Source organism: Branchiostoma lanceolatum, chromosome 18 (genome assembly GCF_035083965.1).
Source record: "Branchiostoma lanceolatum isolate klBraLanc5 chromosome 18, klBraLanc5.hap2, whole genome shotgun sequence".
In the NCBI taxonomy this organism is placed as follows: domain Eukaryota; kingdom Metazoa; phylum Chordata; class Leptocardii; order Amphioxiformes; family Branchiostomatidae; genus Branchiostoma; species Branchiostoma lanceolatum.
In genome coordinates, this window is record NC_089739.1 from 13,713,282 (window position 1) to 13,735,516 (window position 22,235).

A 22,235-nucleotide genomic window follows, 5' to 3' on the forward strand; every position below is an offset into this window, starting at 1 on the left:
AAGTATCTCTCTATTTTCTTTTCAAAATTTCACACAAAATGTTATATTTTTCCATAATTCTAACTACATGTAGCAGTAGATTAAAGTAGCCGACGAAGCTCGTTGTCTGGCCTTTGATATGCTTGGTGCAGTCTTTTGTCCGTAATCAAAGGTGTGAACAAAGGTGTAAATGACAATTCTGGGGTGGTGCGGTCGTTCCTCTTGCGGGGAGGGATTGTGTGGAATGAGGTTGTCGGCAATCGTGTATTATTATTACTATCATTATCTCCATGAAAAAAAACTTTTTCATGGGGATATTGTTTTGAGTGTGTTTGCGTGTGTGTATGCGTGTGTCTCCGGATGAAGAACGTGTAGATGGATTGTAATGATATTTGGTATGTGGGTAGGTGTTGGGAGGAGAAAGGTCTAGGTCGATTTTGGGCCCCCTGGTATTTGTCACTGGAACTGCAATGCCGTATTTGTCAAAATCTTCTAAGGAGAATAACTGAAGAAATGAGCAATAGATTTTCATGTTATTTTCTATGCAGGTAGCTTAGACAGAGATGTACACAATGAATTGCAACTTATGCAAAGTGGGACTGAATTTGTTATATTATTTAAGGTTAATGTGCTCAACATAGAATGATATTCGTACATTTCCTATAGGTTCATTTAAAAGAACGTGCCCATGTCGAAATCCCTGACAATCATTTGCATATTAATGCGCTTAGGATAATTTTCGGTATTTTAAGTGTAATCTCCAAGCAGATCTCCACGGTGCGCCGAAGATCGTATATATGCTAGCCAGAGAAGCTCCGGTCAGCCGGTAAGCTCCAAACCGCCCACTTTTATGTGGTCGTTGCCCGGTTCTGTCAAATGCTATCATTCTGCCTGGCAAGATATTTGTCTTTAAACATTGCAAATATTCCTTGAAATTTACCAGCCTTTATATCTTTTGTTTCTTTCTTTTATAAATTAGAATTGAATATTGCAAACAGACAAGGCAAACTACATAAACAAAGGGGGAAGTGGTGAAAACTCAATACAGTATTTTCCTAGTAAATAATGGCTTGTTGTGAATAGAAGTTATAGCTGATATGCGCAATAGGTTTTTTTTAGTGCCAAATGCGAAAAAATGGTGGATTCTAATTCATAAATTTTCGTAAAATGTCCTTAACAAAAAATTCAAATTAATAAAGTAAGTTCATCGTTTTTCGTGTTGCCATGGCAACGGGTTTTTGACAGGCATATCTTACAAAATCTGCTAATTTCAGTTCAAACAATGACATGTCGAGGAATTATTGGTACACCACATTTATTTTCTTACATCGTTATCATCTTATATGTAATCCAATATAACTTTCATAATTTAACATTGATATTTTATGCTGATTTCATGACGTCATCGGTCAAAATCCAAGATGGCGGATATAATCACATAAAAACGTCAATGACGTCATATTACGTCATAATGACACAAAATTTATTATGATGATATTAATTTACATGTGCATTACGTCATAATGACACAAAATTTATTAGGATGATATTAATTCACATGTGCATCATCCTCTGAAAATTTGTTCGTGATACAACAAGTAGTTTAGGAGTTACAGAGGGCAGGTCTCAAAAACAGCACATTTTTTTTTGCTGGGGTCAAAAATGACCTCAGTGGAATCACTCCAGACTTTCCTCTATAATGTCAACAGTATTTTACCAATCTCCCTAGAAAATTAGAAGAGGTTAGAATAGATGTCTACTGACAAAGTCACGGAAGGAATTTCTTTTTCCAAACAAAAATTTTCAAATGGCACATCAAAATCCACGCCTGGAGTCAAAAATGACCCCGTTCGGGTGTATGAGGGTTGTTCCAACCCTGATAGCTATCGTTTGCTAAGGATACAGTGTTTAGTTGCGTAGTGTTCTCTGTCACTACTGTTCCTTTACTGACCATGTTAACAGCTTTGTCATATTTTGTACTGTTAGCCAAACGGCTCGAAGCAGTGTTGGCGTCGTTCGCTGTCTTTTCAGAAATCGCGAGGTGTTTTTCAGGCGTTTCAGAATAATCGTTACTCGTTTCCTCTTGCTTGAGCTCATTGTCAGCTAGGGTTACCATGTGGGTAGTGACACCTGCTTGGTTTTCGGAACTGCGACATTTCGGTACGCCTTTCGTAGCGAAGTCGTGGTACAGGAGGTTATGCTTTAAGACATTTGTACACTTCGTCGGGGTGAGTCGTGAAACGAACGAGTAAATATTGCCAGCCAGGCCATGCGACAATCACAGTGTATCGGATTGCCGTGGATGAGCCTTGACCCTCTGCTAAGCCAAAGCGCTCTCCTCGGTTGACCCAAATTTGCCTCTGAAAACGTTGCCAATTCATTGTGCCTCAGATCTACATGTACAGACACGAGAAAACTCAACTCGTTAACAACCAAGTCGAGCCTTACAGACGTTAAGAGGTTGTGCGACGGATCAAGTCTTACAAGGTTCTTGATATTTCTAAACGGTTTAACCCTATACAGACTAGGCTTTTTTGGGATATCTGGGACTGGGGGGGGGGGGGGTGTGGCCGTGTGGGTTGGGGGCGGCTCATTCGGCCCTCCCTCATAACTTCTGAATGGTATGATATCATTCCCAAATTTGTAGGGAGTGATGTTCATGTAACGTTTTATAAGTCCTAGAGTTTTAGTGACGTTATGACGTAATATGACGTAATTATGACGTCATTGATGTGATTTTATTGCCTAGATAGGGAATTCCCGTAATATCTAACGGTATTAAACAAAATAGTATGTATTGTTGATTTTAAGGTATACCAAGACATATTACGTAAATGGTTACTAAGTTGACGTCAAAATGACGTCATCAAAGGACGTCACGTATTGTTAGCGACCCCTTGGGAGCCGCCATCTTGGATCGGCCATTTTGAAATTTTCAAAAATACTTTTTTTTCCACTTATGACCCCAGAAAACACTAAAAATAGACTAGAAATGTTAATCTAAATGTTTCTGGTAAAGAAAATGCTACGTAGTGATGATTTTGAAGGCGAAAAGCCTGTTGATACCTAAAATAGTGTAATGGTCCGCCATCTTGGATTTTGACCGATTACGTTATCAAATTAGCATAAATTATGAATATTAAATCATGAAAGTTACATCTAATCACATAAGATGCTATACATGTAGGAAAACTAGTGTGGTTGAGCAAGAAAACCTAAGAAATATCATTGTTTAAAAAAATCTGTGATTTTTGCATAAAATGCCTTTCAGAAACCCGTTGCCATGGCAACACAAAAAATGATAAACTTATACTATTATCATAATGTTGTTGCCAACTAAATTTTAGGAAAAGTCACCAAGTTTGGTAGTCCTAGCATATGTCGTTCGGCGGTCCCCCAGTCTGGATAGGGTTAAAGAATCCCAGGGAAATGTCGTGAGGAGATTTCGGCATAGGCACAATGTGTGGACCGACTCAAGGCCCGATAAGTCTTGGATTTCCCGAATAAGATTTTGCCGAAGATTTCGAATGTATACACGGAATAGATCTTCTCTTGGTAGGTCTGTTATGTTAGCCTTAGGGCAGATGATGTCTCTACCAAGACTATGTTCGACATAACATCTGCTTGGGAACAGGTCCTTGGAGCTGGCTCTTTTTATAAATATCATTAGAATGATACACATCAGATATTTCACAATCATGATGAATACTGTGCAAAGTGACACAATTTTAGTTTCATCCGATTTTTTGCTTCACAAAGAAATAGCTGGTGGTTCTATATCGTTCAATTCTAAATATAACGGAGCCAACAAGTGCAGAAAGAAGATTTCTATCAATAGCGTACCTCAAAAGAGCCCGCTTGTCTGACTAGCGTTAGTTGCAAAAGACGATGCTCCCTCTTTTTGCCTAAATTATGATAATAAGCAGAAATTATTCACACCAAATCATGTCAAACTGTCCCTTATAGATTAATGGAACTTAACATATATTCAAATCACAAAAAGAGTCACCAAAAAGACTGTTTTTGTAGAGAACATTGTGGGGTCAGTTTTGACCCCATATGGTAAGATTAGTCGTAAAAAAGCTACGATGGTTTGAGGGATAATAGTCATATCATGGATTACAGCGAGTTTTAAGAATCTCCTCATTGATTATGCAAATTAGAATCTGATTTGCATAATTGTCGTCTAATCACAAAAAGCATCACGTAAGCTATATGCATACCAAAAATCATGACATTCCATCAAGCCCATCTTGAGTTATAGTATTTTCTCATTAATTATGCAAATGAGGTCTTCATTTGCATAGTTGATATCTTATGATATTTCTCTCTTACCCAGTTACATGTGTCACATGTTTGAGAGTCCTGGAATTTGGTGGATGTACAAACTTTCCTCATTACCTTCGCCGAGAAGGTTATGCAGAGGGTAGCGTTTGTATGTTTGTAGTGGCACAGCATAACTCAAGAACGCCTTGATGGATTGTCTTGGTATTTGGTATGTTGGTAGGTCTTGATGAGACCTGAAAACGATTAGATTTTGGGCCCCCTAGCGGCTTCTTACGGTACTGCAGTGGAACTTCCTGTTTTGATATCTCGTGTTCTGGACATGCTATGGAACTGATATTTGAGTGGGAGATAGACCTTTGGACAGAGAGTAAGTGGTACGGGTTTGGCCGCCCTAGCGGCTTTTTTGGAACTGCAGGAGCAGGTTTTGTGTCTGACTTTGAAAGGGAATAACTCAAGAAGGGCTTGATGGATGGTAATGATTTTTGGTAAGTAGATAGCTTGAGTGATGATGTACATGATTAAATACTTCTTATGCAAATAAGTATCTAATTTGCATAATTAATGAGGAAAGTTTATACATCCGCCAAATTCCATGATAGGACTCTGAAACATGTGACATATGTAACTGAGGAAGAGAGAAATATTAATTGATATGAACTATGCAAATGAAGACCTCATTTGCATAATTAATGAGAAAATACTATGGCCATGATGGATGGTCATGATTTTTGGTATGTGGACAGCTTATGTGATGCTTAGTTTGATTGAACGATAATTATGCAAATCAGATTCTAATTTGCATAATTAATGAGGCAACTTTAAAAGTCCGCTTTGTTCCATGATATGACTATTCAAATTGTAACTGAGGAAGAGAGGATAGTTAATAGATAGAAAATATGCAAATGTGGGCCTAATTTGCATACTTAATGAGTAACTTGTATTATTCCACACTGGCAAATGACGGCAATTTCATACATTTAATCCTTTTTTTGTGGCATTGTGAACTTATGTTAATGTGAACATCGTTGAATCAAATTATGTTAATAAGGCCTCATTTGCATAATTGATGATAAATATTAGCATAACCTTTTTCGTTAAGCTCAAAATTTGTCAAGCTCATACTATGGACATGTTATATTTTAAGATAATCAACTGGTCTGATTTATAATTGATGAGAAACACACCTAATACGTCAGTCATAAAGGTTAAAATCATTTGGCGAAGGTATGAGGTCGTGGAACTCTAGTTGATTATGCAAATTAGATACTGATTTGCATAATAAGTATCTAATCATGTACTTCATCACTCGAGCTATCTACTTACAAAAATCATGGCCATTCATCATGCCCTTCTTGAGTTATTCCCGTTCAAAGTCTGAAGCAAAACCTCCGCCTGCAGTTTCAAAAAAGCTGCCAGGGGGCCCAAACCTATAGCACTTACTCTGTATCAAAAGAGCTATCTATCACTCAAAAATCAGTTCCATAGCATGTCCAGGACACGAGATATCAAAACAGGTAGTTCCGCTGCAGTACCGTAACAAGCCGCTAGGGGACCCAAAATCTAATCATTTCCATGTCTTATCAAGACCTGCCTACATACCAAATATCAAGACAATCCATCCAAGCCTTCTCGAGTTATGCTGTTTGTTACAAACACACAAACAAACGCTACCCTCTGCATAACCTTCTCGGCGAAGGTAATTACGGAGCTCATAACACATGGCTTACATAACGTTAGACTTCAACTAGCATAAAACTAAGAAATCTACGTAGCAACACTAGCATAAAACTACAAAAAACTACAAAGCAACTTTGAACAATGCAAGATTATATTTTGGACGTCAGAGATCAAAGGTAACAATAATACCATGTTCAGGTTCTTTTAAAAGTACCTTTAATACCACCAGACTGCTTTAAGGGTTTGTTTGTATCTATCTTATGTGTCATCATGTCACTTATGAATCATGTTCTTGAACATTGGTGGTTTGGCTTGCCGGTTGGGGAGGGGAGTTGTAAGATCTCGTGCCTTGATGCAAGGACATTACCTACATGTATGTAATGTCCTTGCTTGATGTCAAGGACATTATATGTCCTTGCTTTATGTAAGCCTCCACCAGGCCTTCCTACGGGGGTACGGATCGTAGAATCCGGGAATAAACAGAATTATTGGCTAGGAAGGTTAACATTTCCCCCTCGGAGACTGCGCGCCTGCAAATGAAACCCAACGGTGGTCAAACTACCCTGGCATATATTTTCCGTCAGCCAGCGTAGGAGACGTATTAACCTTGATGCATCCTCGTTCCCCAGGACCCTTCCGCTCCACGTTACATCGCTCGCAGAAAGGGCTGCGAGCGATGTAACGTGGAGCGGAAGGGTCCTGGTGAACGAGGATGCCTTGATGCTGCCTTTTCGTATTCTGTCCGAAAGGTCGTTGACCTCAGGGTCATGTTCTTACGGTCATTGCTCTTTCAGGTTGACGCCACCCTTTATGTTTGTCTTTTGTTACGATGAGTGGGAAGGTTAGCACAGCTTATGATGTCATCCGATAATAGATACTATTGTGTATATAGGCGTGGTTGATTTCAAAAGAGGAGCAACGTATAAATACAACCACGACCCACTACCCACGGTACTTTAGAGGCAGACCCCAACCCGCCACATTCAGTGATTCACTCGCTCAGGCTACTACCGTATACAACACAAGGTAAGACATGTCGAGTTTTCAGTCATTTTTCATATGTAGGATAACTCACAGTGATCGTGGTTTGTGTGTATGTGTGTGTGTGTGTGTGTGTGTGTGTGTGTGTGTGTGTGTGTGTTTGTGTATGTGTGTGCGTGTGTGTGTGTGTGTGTGTGTGCTCGAATATGTGTATACATGCGAATGTGTATCAGTGTCTCTGTGCGTGTGCGTCTATATATGTCATAGTATGTGTCTAATTTGACATTTACTCGCTCGTTCTTCTACCGTAAACAACACAAGTCAGGGTAGACATGCCGAGTTTTCAGTCTTTTTCATAGGACAACTATGATCGCGGTGTGTGTGTGTGTTTGTGTGTTTTTGTGCGTGTGTGCCAGTGTCACAGTGTGTGTGTGTGTGTGTGTGTGTGTGTGTGTGTGTGTGTGTGTGTGTGTGTGTGTGTGTCGGTGTGTGTCGGTGTCCGCTGTGCCGGTGTCCGTGTGTGTGTTTGTGTATGTGATAGCCTGGTCACCAAAATCTCAGCCTTGTACTTGGCTACTTATCACCTATGCGTGTTCGCGGCTTTTGTGAACATATGCTACACTCTTCTTGGTCGGAGTCCTGACCGTAAGGTCATTAACCTTACTTGTGACGTCTGGTCGTGTCCGAGAGGCCATTAACCTTTCGCGTCCACGACATTCGTTAAGCTGTTTTAAATGTTGCAACGGAAAGAAAAAATCTGTGTCGTTTACTTTAGACTATCTGCTTACTTTCGATGTAGGCGTGTAAATTGGTTAAATAGAAAATCTTAAAGAAAACTGTCACCTAGGATACCCCCGTCACCACTGAATGGAATAGTCCATCGGGTGAGTCAGAATCATAATTAATCGTGCGTAGTTGTCAAACCTGTCTGTTCGAGCTACCTGATTGGTTGAACCGTACGTACTTGTCGAACCTGTCTCGTCAAGTGTTAGTCTGACTCAAGCCACGTACGTAGACGCACCCAACTCAACTAACACCACTAATATTACGTTTTGCTGTAGTTCGCTGCTTATCCAAATGCCCAAATGCTTTAATGAAATCAAAATGTAGCCATACAAATTCCTCGCACTCGACAAGATGCTCCTCTTCCTTATTGATAAAAAATTATGACGTAACTTCCGTTTCAGACCAGAAACCAAGATGGCTGTTAACTTCACCGGAAACTGGAAGCATGTCGAGTCGGAGAATTTCGAGGAATATTTGAGTGCCATGGGTGAGCAATTAGATACCTTTTACAAAACATGGAGTGTCTTTTCCTTACGTTTTTTTTCTGATTGGTTCCCGTTTTTCTGAGAGAGGGCTGTCAGAAACGGGAAACCAATCAGAGGAGGGGGATATCGTTTCCTTCTTCTGATTGGTTCCCGTTTTTCTGAGAGAGAGTTGTCAGAAGCGGGGAACCAATCAGAGGAGGAGAGATCGTTTCCTTCTTCTGATTGGTTCCCGTTTTTCTGGGGGAGGGGGCTCACAGAAACCGGAAACCAATCAAAGAAGAAAGAAACTTTCCCCTCCAACATCTGCTTGGAGAATATCACAGCAAGCAATTTTCTTTAATGTGATATTGACCTTATAATTGTTCATTCACTGTGTTTTGCACAGCGCCCAAATCCCATTCTGTGTGAATATAGGTCACTGTTTTTTTCATCCATCCGTTTTTCATTTGTTTATTCATTCATTCCTTCATTCATCCATTCATTCATCCATCTTTCATTTATTTATTTTTTCATCTACACGTTCTACGTTTCTGGATTCATCCATTCATTTAATCTATTCATTTACTTGTTTACGAAGGTTAGACATCCAGGTAAACCATAATACAAAGCAAATTAAAACCTAACAAGAGTCCGTAGGACACAATTCTCCGTGAAGTATTTATAGTATGTACAAGTATTGACCCACACAAATTGCATCTCTGCACAGTCCAAGTAGCTGTAGTGTTTTAGAGCAAGTAAAGAAAAAGTGTTTGTTTATCTTTTTCTTTCAATACAGGAGTGGTCAACCTGCTGAAAAGTATGTTTTTACAGCATGGCACAGATGGGATCTAGAAATTCCGGGAAAAGTCACAAAGTTAGATCTAGATGGCCCCTTTTCAATTATCAACGAACCATTCAGCCTTACAACTAAGATGTATCAGAAATCACAAATATGCAGTAAATCCTCTTTCCACAATTTATTGCAGACCGGCCTGATCTATAGCTATCAAGCTATTTGCAATAAAAAGGCTAATTTATATTATCGTAACATTTCACGAAGGTCAAAGGTCACCGGATCTGACCACCCGGAAGTGACACTGGCGCGCGCACTTTTCTGAGAGATATTTCTCAACAATCTTTCATCCCCTGCGTAAACTTTTTACATTGTCACAACCTCCGTATTATAAACTACAAGTGTGGTAAGTTTGAAGGTCCAGAGATTTGCCATTTTCACACTGTGCGTAAAAGTGCATCGTCCGTCCCGTGCGCACATACTGTATGCGAGTGGCGAGTGTATACGGCATACTTAATACACAGACTGGAGGTCACTCTGTACATGTTCGCAGCTAAAACTCACAATTCCCGTTGCCGCATTGGTATGTAACTTGGTATATCGTTTGCTAGGTTGCGTGTGGTGATGCACGTTGTCTATTTTTCAATGTAACAGTGACTATACGATCACAGCAAGTAAGGAAGATTTCTACCCCGTATCTGCCTGAAGTATTCCAGTCATGCATAACGGATTATAACATGGTCCCTATGGCAGGGCAGTGGGACATAGCATTAATTATAGGGGTGCAATTACGATATTGGATTGACGTTTAAAGTAGTTATGGTGTAACAAAGCTATTGTGCATCACCACGCCGAACCAGGCAAACGATATGCCAAGTTACACACCAATGCGACAACGGGATCGTGAGTTATAGCTGCGAACGCGCAAACAAATGCATTCCCAATACTCCCAGAAGGAGGTCATCCTCCTTCCCGGAGTAACAACTGGATACGATTTGTAGATTTATTTCCGGACGTTTCGTGTGACATCCATCACTCTTCTTCTGCGTCACTATAAATTCATTCATTCATTCCTTCATTATATCATTCCCATCCCCTCCTTCGATAGCCTGGTCCCAGTCTCTAGGGGTCGGCTTAGGTGTGCTTAACCGGGTCCAGTCTGCTATATTGATCCGTTTCTGTCAGCCTGTCTTCTTAGCTGGCATATAGTCTAGTAGTTATCGCCTCTCCGGGAGCGAACTAACTACTAAGCCACCCGTAAACCCACCCCCGAGCAGGCTAATCTCTCTGGGCGGGTGGGCATGACTCCCAGTGCCGTAGAGATACCATGAAGCTCCCGAAGGTACGGTTTCCAGGCTATCCCTTTGATCACTCATTCCAAAGTATTTGTGTCCACTACAGGAGTGAACTTTGCCATGCGAAAGATCGCGGCAAAAACCAGCCCTGTCAACGAAATCGAACAAGATGGCGACAGTTTCAAGATCAAGACCATTTCCGCCAAGACCAAGGAGGTCAGCTTCAAGATCGGAGAGGAGTTCGAAGACGAGATGCCGATGGGCAAAGTCAAGGTTATTGCATTTTCTAACCTTGAAAATAGTTGATCAAGTTAGCACTGCCCATAGAAATGCGCACGAGTTATTTGTGTACATGAATACTGTACATTGCAGAAAATATTGAGCTGAACATATTTATAACATCCTCTGAGTATTTGAAGTTAGACGGTCGCTCAAAGGTTCAAGAATTTGACATGATAAGATGATTCACCGTTTGAAATACGCATGCCCAAGGTCAAAGGCGAAGGCCTTCGACTTTGACATATTACCCACAATACACCACACTGCGCATGCGTGGATCAAACCGCGAACTAGCGTATTGAAGTTTTGACACAAAAAAAAACCGCAACAACATTAAGGTCTTATGTAGCGACTATCGTATGTCACAACAGGTGAAGGCGACTTGGGACGGAGGCAAGCTGCATTTCGACATCGACTCGCCGAAGGGCAAACTGGTCACCGAGCGAGAGATCCGGTCTGACGGGCGGATGTACCTGGTCAGTTCTCAGTCCCTCTGTTCTGTGTGGAACACCTCTGATGGAGGGGTGCATTCCAAGTATATGTCTCGACTGTTTCGTTTGTTTTTAGCGGACTGTCATAAAGTGCTAGCAACCACAAAGTACTGTGAAAGGCTGAAAAATCGCGAGGATTTTATTTCGCGGAATGAAGGAAATGTTCGCGGTTAAAACAAAAGTTGCGCTACAGTCAGAAGACAGCACATTCTCGACCGATATTAAGTTCGCAATGAAGAGTTCATCACAAAAAACCTCCACGAAAATTTTATTTTTTTGCAATACATACTGTTTCTATGACTATGCATATCATATCATATCATATCATATCAGCAAGTACCATTAAGTGCAATACATCGAAGAAGGCCAGACATCCACGTTTTAAGATACGCAAGAAGACAGTTACTCAAATTTTGGGAACTGTCAGACGTTTCAGGTAAAGCACCATCTAACCGTCGCCAGTGTACATTAAGTGCAATGATTCGACACTATTGATAGATCTATTAATGATAATAATGATAATGATTGATATAATTATTTCCATCTTATCGTTGCACCTAGGTGATGAAGGCAGCGGATGGGACCACCTGCACCAGGATCTTCGCCAAACAGTAACCATGGCAACTCGTTACCGCGGCAACCTGTCACCAGGGCAACGGGTGTAAACAATTGGCAAATAAAACGTTCCTGCGTCTTTTTTTTTAGATTCTTGTCCTCAACAGTAAGGCCACAGCAAGTAAATTTTATGGATGACATCCTCCGCAGACTCCAAAATTAATGAGATAGGGCGAAAAAAACAAGGCGGGCCAAAAAAACAAGATTCCTAAATTTCAAATTTTGAGATCATAAGTCTTGTTAAACAAGAATTGACCATTATGACCAATAGGTCTTTTATTCCTGTATTCAACCAATGAGGTTTCATATATAATATAAAACCTCCTTGATTTAATGAAAACATGTCCTTGTAGTTGTGTATACATCTCAATAGACTAACTACAACAAATGCAGAAAAGAGCTTGTTGTACCATCATCTGAAGCAACTACACTGAGTATTCATATGCGATAAAACACCTTGTGTATACAGCTCAATTAACAAGACCCCCCATCATTTATATAATGTCCTTCCTAGAAAAAATGCAGAAAACAGCTTGTTATTATACCATCATGGTCAGGAACTACACTGGGTACTCATATGCAATGAAACACCTTAGACTGTCAACATTAAACTGTTCTTGAATATGTGTATACAGAACAAACGCAGAAAACAGCTTGTAATACCATCATGGGCAGGAACTACACTGAGTATTCATATGCAATAAAATACCTATAGACTGTCAACGTTTACGACATATATGCCAATTTTTGGCATGTTGACCACCGTCCGAGGGCAATGAAATTTCCTTTTTTTTTTTCGAAATCAGGCGAAAACTAATGAGCGAGCTGATGTCATCCATAAAAATTACTTGCTGTGGCCTAAACAACAAACAACCAACGTTGTTTTTCTTATCTCATCGAAATAAAGGATTGAACTGAGCTATTGCAGTTTGAGTTTATTGTCTTGTGTCTGTCTGTTTGACTGTGTGTGTGTGTCTGTCTGTTTGACTGTGTGTGTGTGTATGTATGTATGTGTGTGTGTGTGTGTGTGTGTGTGTGTATGTGTGATTGTGTGTGTGTGTGTGGCGTTGCCATGGCAGCATGTAATGACTGATATGAATCATGTAATGAACTTGGCTTGGTATGACTACGAGTCCTGACCGAAAGGTCATTAACCTTACTTTTCTGGTCGTGTCCGAAAGGTCATCAACCTTTAGCGTCCATAGTGTTGATTATCAAATCCACCCCAACTTGTCTCAAGTGTTACAATGGCAGAAAAAACTGCTTTATTTTACTATATGTTAACTATTTAGGTCTGGTTTAGGTGTGTGAATTGATTAGAAATGAAAATACCAAAGCAAAGTATCGCCTCGGATCGCCCCGTCTCCACTGAATGGAATAGTCCATCGCGTGAATCAGAATCCGATGAACAGGCTATAGCCCCGCCCACCTCCCGTCAAAACGTAGAAACGCAAAATAAAAACATGAGAATGCAAATATTTGACGGACATGTAGCCACTCTATCATTGGTCGAACCGCTAATTACCATGCTATTATTGGCTGACCTGCTAATTGTTAAGGACATATACATGTATATAACAGGTTTATCGTACTTTCCACTATGGGTTTATTGTACGTTATCGTACGTACTTTAGTAGTTGTCAAACCAGCTGCAGTCAAATAACACATCTTGTTCGAAGTATGAAAGTCTTATCTTAGCAAAGAAGGCTATCATAGCATTTCCTCATAAACTACGTAAATGAAGCCCTCATTTGCATGACTTATGTCTGATAATGTCCACATCTCCTCAACTTCCAAATGCTGCAAGAATGAAATGTCCATCATTTACCATTATGGAGTTGTAGTATTTTGCCATTGATTATGCAAATTAGGTATTCATTTGCAAAATTGATATCTATCGATATTTTTCTCCTCCTCAGTTACATATGTCACATGTTTGAGAGTCCTAAAATGGAGTGGAGCGGAATTATATACTTTCCTCATTAACTATGCAACTTAGCTACTGAAATGCATAATTACTATACGATCTTGTCAATCATCACATCTACATACCAAATATCATTACGATCCGTCAACCCCTTCTTGAGTTATTCGCTTTCAACGTCGGCTCCTGCAGTTCCAAAACAGCCGCTAGGGGACCCAAACCTACGAAACATACACTCCCTCCCAAGAGCTACCTATACTATAACAAAGCATGACCATAGCATGTCTAGAGCACGAGATATCAAATCCGGAGGTTCCGCTACAGTACCATAGCAAGGTACTAGGGGACCTCACCCCCGTTAAGTCAAAAATTGGACCCCCAGCAAAGAGGGTGTTGGCTGCCCTAGCAACACATAGCAACCACCTTTGACCCCAATTTCCCCCATTGTTTGCTAATTGCCCTCTCTCCGCCTACTGCGAAAACTTTGCAGGAGGGGTGCCAGGGGGCCAGGTGAGCTGCTACCTGGCACCCTGGCGGGTGTGAAGCAGGGTTCTTTGTATTATTGTCTGGGAATTATTTCGCCAAGTGTGTATTGGGCATGCTGTCAGCTTTTCAGTATGAAGAAATTTTAGATTTTTAAAAAAGTCAAAAACTCAGGACCAGGCACTATGAGGAAACTGTTTCTTTAAAAAAAAAACAATTAGGGATGTAGAGTCTGCAAGATAGACTTAACAGGTTAGCTGATATTCCTTGGAATAAAAACCTAGAGATATGTGGGGATGTGCGATTTTTTGTGGAGTGTCCCTCCCGCAGACTAACTGCATGCACTGCTTGAAACCACCGAGGTTTAACTTTAATCCTTGCTTGAAACACAGAAAAAAACAAGCTGGATTTAACATTTCTGCTTTGATAGTTCCCAAAGTATTCTACCAAAGTTTAAACATTTGGGGCCGCGAGAGGGAAAGAGATTATTTTCCAAACAGAGGTTTCGTTTGGGGGGTTAGTAGTAGCCGCAATTTTAAACGGTGCCCTCCCTACTAGACCCCTGATCGAAGGCTCTGCTTGGAAGTTGGAGAATACAAACAATCGTCAGATGGTTATGTCAGATGAGCATTGGCTACATTGTGAAACTGGCGGGGCTATACCACGCGGCAGGCGGACGAATTTTGCGTTATAATTTAAGTCTCGCTGAGGCCGCGGAGTACAATTGTATATCGCAAATGTTTTGTTTCAGATGTTTGTGTGTATATGTAAACACTGTATCTGAAAAGTGTGGTGGAATAACGTTCCATGATACATGTATTACATACTAAAAAGTTGTACTTGATCCATGTTTGTATATTGTTGAAAAACAAAGCCAGGCCTAGGGTACCCAAAATTTAATCATTTTGAGGTCTAAAGAAGACCTACCCACATACCAAGTATGAAGACAATCCATCCAGGCATTCTCGAGTTATACTGTTTACAGATCTACTAACACACACACGAACGCTGTGTAAGTATAAGTGATTAGCTACAATGTCTGGAGCTTCTCTGGTCTTTATTTGCTCATTAAAAACTATCCATGAATTCCTTTTTCTAATTTTCTAATTCTAATCTATTCCTGAGTAGATATCTTCCTTATCCCAGAAGTCACACTTGTCTTTGTTATAGTCATGAACTATGACGTTCTGAGGAGTGGTGAAGTTCATGTTGGGGAACTGGTTACCTTTGTTGTACTTGGGCCAGTTCAAAGCTGATTTTACGATATTTCCTGTGGTGAATACATACGGACTGGGTTTGTTAGGGTCTCCCGTGTGTGCGAAGTTACCGTAGTGATACACCATGGCGTCGGCCAGGACTTGTTCGTCAGGGGTGAAGCTTAAGTTCATCAGTAGAGGTGTCTGAAACACAAACGGGACGTCTTCGCTGTGACAGACGCGGCCTTGGCAGTATGTAAAGTCGTGCCAGAACGTCTTAAAGGACCAGACGTGATCAAAGACGTAAAGCCAGACGTCGCCTTCACCACTTGCGACTGCGTTTCGGATAGCATTTCGAGTTGGACATTGAAAAACCCAGTCCGTCACGGCGTGAGAGAGAAACGGGCGGTAGTCTGATGCTTGTGGCGGGTGATACTCATGGAGAACCGCCGGTCCTTTTCCACGGAGAAAGGCCAAAGCAGCCTCATATAACTCAACTTTAGACACGGGATTACTAAAGGCCTGGTAAATGTACAAAAAAGCCTCTTGCGACACAGTGCCTATGATGAAGGGTTTTCTCTGGAACTTCCCTTTTGCAAAACTATCTAAAGTTTGTCTAGGCAAAACATCACCATCTACTGTTGGGCCCCATTGCATGAACCTCTGAAGGAGATGAAACGGGTTCGCGATGTAACTTTCCACTTCATCTTGGGCGTGAAGAATTTCATCAGCTGACTTGGAGAGAAGGCACTTCATGTCCCCGGCAGAACAGTTCGCCAACTTGACAAAGTCCGTCCCGAATCGAATCGCTTCAAACTGAGTCTTGTGGGAGATGGAAAACGGTACGCTCATCATGATGCCCTGGTGGAACAGGTGCGCCGCCCTATCGGATGTCAGGAGAACTGCAACCGAATCTGACCCGGAGCTCTGTCCGAAAATCGTTACTTTGTCCTTGTCTCCGCCAAAGTCAGCGATGTTCTGTTGGACCCACTTTAGCGCCTCAATCTGATCTAAAGTCCCATAGTTCCCCCTGGCGTCGCCTTCCCCCTCGCCGGTCACCAGAAAGCCGAAAGCCCCGACTCTGTAGTTGGTCGTGACGACGACAGTGTTGGTTTTGTTGGCCAAAATCCGCCCATCATAAAGGATAGCAGAGGCAGTGCCGTGTCTGTAACTTCCACCATGAAAGAAACACATAACAGGCAGCCTGATAGTAGAGTTTAGAACGGATCTGGGCACGAAAACGTTAAGATACAGGCAGTCTTCACTCTGTGTTCTAGCCTTGTCGCGGTTACAAACGTGCTGATAGTCGGAATCAGTCGGTCCACACCCCGGTTGTCGGCAAGCCGGACCCGGTACGGTACCGTCGCGGACTTCGGGCGCCCAGGACGTGTTGTACGCCCGAGGAGGCTTCCATCGCAGCTCGCCTACCGGAGGGACCCCGAACGGGAGACCGAGGAAGATCGCCCCTTCCTCCGCGTACATACCCTGCACGGCTCCATACCGCGTTCGAACGATCGGACCGTCCGTTTTCGTTGGTAGGGCTCCACCGAAAACAAGGACTGCGAAACTCAAGAGCTGATAGAACGTTGTTGTCGCCATACTTAGATGACGCTGAACTTAAGAGACCGACGTCATGTGACAGTATGTTGTTTTCTTCCCCAGGGTACCCTTTGGACCCGTAACCTGATTATAGAGTGTTTAATTTCAATTAGCACTCTTACCATGACGGCATGACACCTCGTCATGCTGGCTTTTTCTTGACGAAATCTATTTCAATAGTTTCAATTCTTTATTAGGTCATTGGTCCTTGACTTTTTCTGCGCTGCTGTGGCATAGTTACTTCCGCATTCGGTGCGTTTCGCTGCGGTGTTCTGTACTGCGCAACCCATATGTAGATTGCTCCCACAGGACAAGGCTAGGGTTTTAATAATATACGGCATAGGACCGCAGTCACAAAACTCCGGATCAGCTGTCACAAACTTCATCATGATTGAAACCGGACGCCATAACCGCACTCCCCTGGAACAACGAACATGACATTGTAATCTTAATACTTCAATAGGATACTATGAGGACGAGCAACACTTTTTAGTAGAATGTAGTTAATACAACGAAGAGAGAGCTGCGCTTTATAAACTAATACAATGTAGGTTTCCCCATTTCATACATCTAAGCAACGCGGAAAAATTCATATTTCTAATGGCTTGGGATAAACCCTTGACTATTAAACACACCTGTATTCTACACTATTACTAAGAAGCGAGAAGAAGCCAAATTAACGTAATAATTAGACTAGTGCTACCTTATCATTGTATATATATACATATATATATATATATATATATATATATATATATATATATATGTCGGATCGACACTTAAGAAGAACACAAACTTTTTTTAACGTCATCAGCTAACCTAACCATTTATCTTCAGGCTCAGATATCACTGGCTGCATGTTTAACTGCATGTCTAACTTCAAGTCTTATCGACAAAGGTGTGACGGCATATCCCAAACATTTTCTCTATTTATGGCCTCATTCGGTCAATATTGTTATATATCATACATTTTCAACTTTATCTTGCCATGCGGCAAAGATTTCATGGTACTTTTGTTTAAATCTCCGTAAATTGTTTTCGATTGCAGGACAATGAAGGATACTATATCACATAGCACACTCAAATGATTTTTTATTCTATATATCCATCATGTACACAGCACGGTATGTCCATATAGCTTTTGGGCTCAGAAAAAAGTATCGCTAGTTTTGGCATCCAAGCAACTTTCTTGGGAACTGCAGTCGTGATCTTCATCTTTAAACCAGAATAACTCATGAAAAGATGAATGGATTTTCTATATCAGCTGTGATATTCGTTGTCACAATCTGCATAAATGTCATTTGTAATCACGGTTCGTCAAGAATGATTGATGAGTGATATGTTCGTGCCTTGGTCTAGTAGCCGTTTACTGTGGTTAGGTGGCGCTTATACAAAAGTCACTGCAGGTATTGACTTTCCTCATTAATCATGCAAATTAAGTCCCAATTTACATAATGTGCACTTCATTATGTACATCTTTGTCTAAGCTACCTGCATATGAAATATCATGGTACATAGTAACATAGTTCCTTTGTTAAGTTATTCTCCTTGGGAGATTTTGACAAAAATGCCCCTGCAGTTCCAGAGCAAGCTGCCAGGGGGCCCAACCCTACATCACTTCTGTTTCAATACAGTAACCAAGATGACTGTGAACTTCACCGGAACCTGGAAGCATGTCGAGTCGGAAAACTTCGAGGATTATCTGAAGGCCCTAGAAACCGGGAACCAATCAGAGGACGGGGAGATCGTTTCCTTCTTCTGATTGGTACCAGATTTCTGTGAGAGGGCTATCGATCAGAAACCGGGAACCAATCAGAAGAGGGGGGATAGTTTCCGTCTTCCGATTGGTCCCCGATCGGGGGGAGTGGCCTGTCAGAAATGGCATAGAAGAAATAAACTACCCCCCTCCAAACTCTGCTTGGAGAGTGACGAATCAAGCAATTTTCTGTGATAACGTCCCACATAATGTCCTTGGTAATAATGGCCTTATGTTATGCTTATAACTTAACTGGGTTTTCTCCTCTTTAAAAACGCCCAAATCCTATTTTGTGTCTTAACGTCACTTTTTTCATTCATTCATTCGTTCATCTATCCATATTTCCATCTATTCATTTGTTCATTTATCTACCTGTTCATTCATTTCTGGATTCATTAATTCATTCATCTGTTCATTCGCTCGCTCACTCTATCATTTCAATTCCGTCCTTCCTTCGATCACCCATTCCAAAGTATGTGTCCACTACAGGCGTTAACTTTGCAGCGAACTGTAGAACTGACGTTCCTGTTTTAACTGTTGCTAGGTGATGAAGGCAGCGGATGGGGCGACCTGCACCAGAATCTTCGCCAAACAGTAACCATGGCGACACGTTACCGTGGCAACCTATATAGCTATCAACATGACAACGAGTGTAAACTTGTTCAATATTCGTAGAAACGTAGATGTTGCAAATATGGCAACTGGAAACACGTTGCAACTGAAGTTACCATGACAACCATTAACGTTGACATGTTGCAGTAACAATATCACCTAGTGACCAATGTCGTCACCAAGGAAACTAGACTCATAGACAAACAGTAGTAGCCATAGCAACTAAAAACGCAGGAAATTGCGTTAGGTGGTTGGCGGTGTTAGAGTGAGGCTGTATTTGCTTTGTAAACGAAACTACTGATTTCAAACGTGCATGATGGCAAAATGAAATCCACTTCAATTCTGTACACTTTCGTCCTTCTAATTATTACATCTGCAAAACGGGAGGTACTGTTTTTGGTTCGTCTGTGTGTGTGTTTCCACGGGAAGCTTAGTCAAAGGTTCTAGAAAGGTCTCAGAACAGGTCATCTGTCTGATTAACGACTAGTTGTGACTTGGGAAACGAGAATAGATCTGGGCTCTAAACACACACAGACAAACAAACAAGCACACACACACAGACACACACAAACACACACACAGACATACACACACACAAACACACATACACACAAATACAATGGAAAAACCTTTTACTTCAAACAAGCATCGGTTTACAAGAAAACACATAACAATTTACATTTCTCATGTTAATCGAAATTAACAGACCAGATCACTGCATAAGTTCGAATGCCTTCAATAAAATCAACTTGTGTCATAGCTCTTGAAACAGTAATTTCAATTGCCACTTAAACTACATATCTATACATTGCTGTATATTCTTAATTTTGAACATACTTTAGAAAAAAAAGTACAGTAACTGTTAATATAATATTCATTTTCACAAGTACAATAAAAACTCTGTATCAATAAAACTATGATATCTGCAGCATTATGACTCAAATATTTACAAAATGACAACATTTGCTGCAGAAGTAGTATTTACATATAACCTCCTTGATGTAAGGGACAAAATACAAAACTTTGAAAGTCTTCAAAAACAAAGATGTATAATGTATTACCAAGAAACGACGAAAGGCCATTAAGATTATTGGGATTCATAGGGATTGAAAGATGTATTATCTTTAGTTGAAAGCCCCACAAACTTCAATCACCTTTTTATATTCCCCTTCCAGTGGGAAGGGGGATATACTGTTTTTGCTTGCCTGTTCTTCTTCTTCTTCTTCTTTCTTCTGCCAAAAACCAAGTATATGTGCGGTAGTGGCTCTACTAATGGTATTGCAGAAAGTTATATGTAACTTACGTTACATGGTACGGATGTTATATTTGAGAAGTAGGTACCTATAGGAAAGGTGAATAAACCTGACAATAATTATGCTAATGTGGACCTAATTTGCATAATCTATGCATAAACTTGTTTTTCCCTTACCGTAAAAGCTGCGGATGTCATCTTTGAGATGTGGGTACCTTTAGGAAAGGTGAACACACCTGGACATAAATTATGCTAATGAGGACCTCATCTGCATAGTTTATGCAGAAACTTGTATTTCCCTTACCGTAAAAGCTGCAGATGTCATATTTGAGATGTAGGTACCTTTAGGAAAGGTGAACACACATGGCCATGAATTATGCTAATGAGGACCTCATTTGCATAATTTATGCATAAACTTGTATTTTCCTTACCGTAAAAGCTGCAGATGTCATATTTGAGATGTAGGTACCTCTAGGAAAGGTGAACACACCTGACCATGAATTATGCTAATGAGGACCTCATTTGCATAATGTATGGATAAACTTGCATTTTCCTTACCGTAAAAGCTGCAGATGTCATATTTGAGATGTAGGTATATTTAGGAAAGGTGAATGCAACTGGACATAAATTATGCTAATGATGACCTCATTTGCATAATTCATGCAAAAACCTGTATTTCCCTCACCGTAAAAGCTGCAGATGTCATATTTGAGATGTAGGTACCTTTAGGAGAGGTTAACACACCTAGCCATAAATTATGCTAATGAGGACCTCATTTGCATAATTTATGCATAAACTTGTATTTCCCTTACGGTAAAAGCTGCGGATGTCATCTTGAAGACGTAGGTACCTTTAGGAAATGTGAAAGCACCTGGACATTAAATATGCTAATAAGGACCTCATTTGCATAAATTATGCAGGGACTTGTATTTCCCTTACCGTAAAAGCTTCAGGCGTCATATTTGAGATGTAGGTACTTTTAGGAAAGGTGAACACACCTGGCCATGAATTATGCTAATGAGGACCTCATTTGCATAATGTTTACATATACTCGTATTTTCCTTACCGTAAAAGCTATGGATGTCATATCTGGGATGCAGGTACCATTTGGAAAGGTCAGAAAACCTGGTCATAAATTATGCTAATGGGGTCTCGTTTGCATAATTTATGCATAAAGTTGAATTTTCCTTACCGTAAAAGCTACGGATGTCATGTTTGACTTGTAGGTACCTTTAGAAAAGGTGAATACACCTGGCCATAAATAATTATGCTTATGCCAGGCATCACAGTCCGCCATTAGTTGGTCTAGATCTTCAGACCTCACCCCTACATCCCCCGCAGGTTGGTCTATGTAGGTCCGTCGGGGTCGCCCGACAAAGGAGTGCCCATGAGTTGGTGCCCAGAGCAGGAGTTCGCTCTGACACACCTGACCATAAATTATGCTAATGCAGACCTTGTTTGCATAATTTATGCAGAAACTTTATAATACCCTTACAGTCAATGCTATTATAGGATGTCATATTTGAGGTGTAGGTAATGAGAGGGGAATATCCTGCATTTTCCCGAAAATGTTGCCATTCTAGTTACAGTCTGTTTCTCCTTACATGTACAGTAGTGCTGCGCACCTTAACGTAACATCAGGTACAGGTATCTGTATAAAGGTTTAGGTACAGGTCCGGACCTGTACCTGTACCTGAACAATTTGAAAAAATTACAATGTCATGTGTTTTTCTGAACATCTTCAATATTGACAGAAACATAAATAA

At 40.8% G+C, this 22,235-nt stretch overlaps 2 protein-coding genes across 3 annotated transcripts; one reads left to right on the plus strand and one right to left on the minus strand.

Annotated features, from left to right (window-relative positions):
• Positions 1 to 6,836: 6,836 nt before the first annotated feature.
• LOC136424295 (cellular retinoic acid-binding protein 2-like) lies at positions 6,837 to 12,565 on the plus strand. Of its 2 annotated transcripts, none has more exons than XM_066412842.1 (5): positions 6,837 to 6,969; positions 8,112 to 8,197; positions 10,369 to 10,535; positions 10,913 to 11,017; positions 11,594 to 12,565. In XM_066412842.1, exons 2-5 carry the CDS (start codon positions 8,125 to 8,127, stop codon positions 11,645 to 11,647), a joined length of 399 nt encoding a protein of 132 aa, XP_066268939.1. In that variant the 5' UTR covers positions 6,837 to 6,969; positions 8,112 to 8,124; the 3' UTR covers positions 11,648 to 12,565. The 2 variants fall into 2 exon arrangements, with proteins under 2 accessions (XP_066268939.1, XP_066268940.1); XM_066412843.1 differs by having other exon boundaries at positions 6,862 to 6,969; positions 8,117 to 8,197.
• A 2,598-nt stretch (positions 12,566 to 15,163) lies between these two features.
• LOC136424016 (crystal protein-like) lies at positions 15,164 to 16,849 on the minus strand. Its single transcript, XM_066412416.1, has one exon. It carries the CDS (start codon positions 16,847 to 16,849, stop codon positions 15,164 to 15,166), a length of 1,686 nt encoding a protein of 561 aa, XP_066268513.1.
• Positions 16,850 to 22,235: the final 5,386 nt, after the last annotated feature.

Coding starts and splice junctions, on each gene's coding strand:
- LOC136424295 (XM_066412842.1), top strand. CDS start 8,125: ATGGCTGTTAACTTCACCGGAAACTGGAAGCATGTCGAGTCGGAGAAT. Junction 8,198..10,368: donor GGAATATTTGAGTGCCATGG/GTGAGCAATTAG, acceptor TGTCCACTACAG/GAGTGAACTTTGCCATGCGA. Junction 10,536..10,912: donor TGCCGATGGGCAAAGTCAAG/GTTATTGCATTT, acceptor ATGTCACAACAG/GTGAAGGCGACTTGGGACGG.
- LOC136424016 (XM_066412416.1), bottom strand. CDS start 16,849: ATGGCGACAACAACGTTCTATCAGCTCTTGAGTTTCGCAGTCCTTGTT.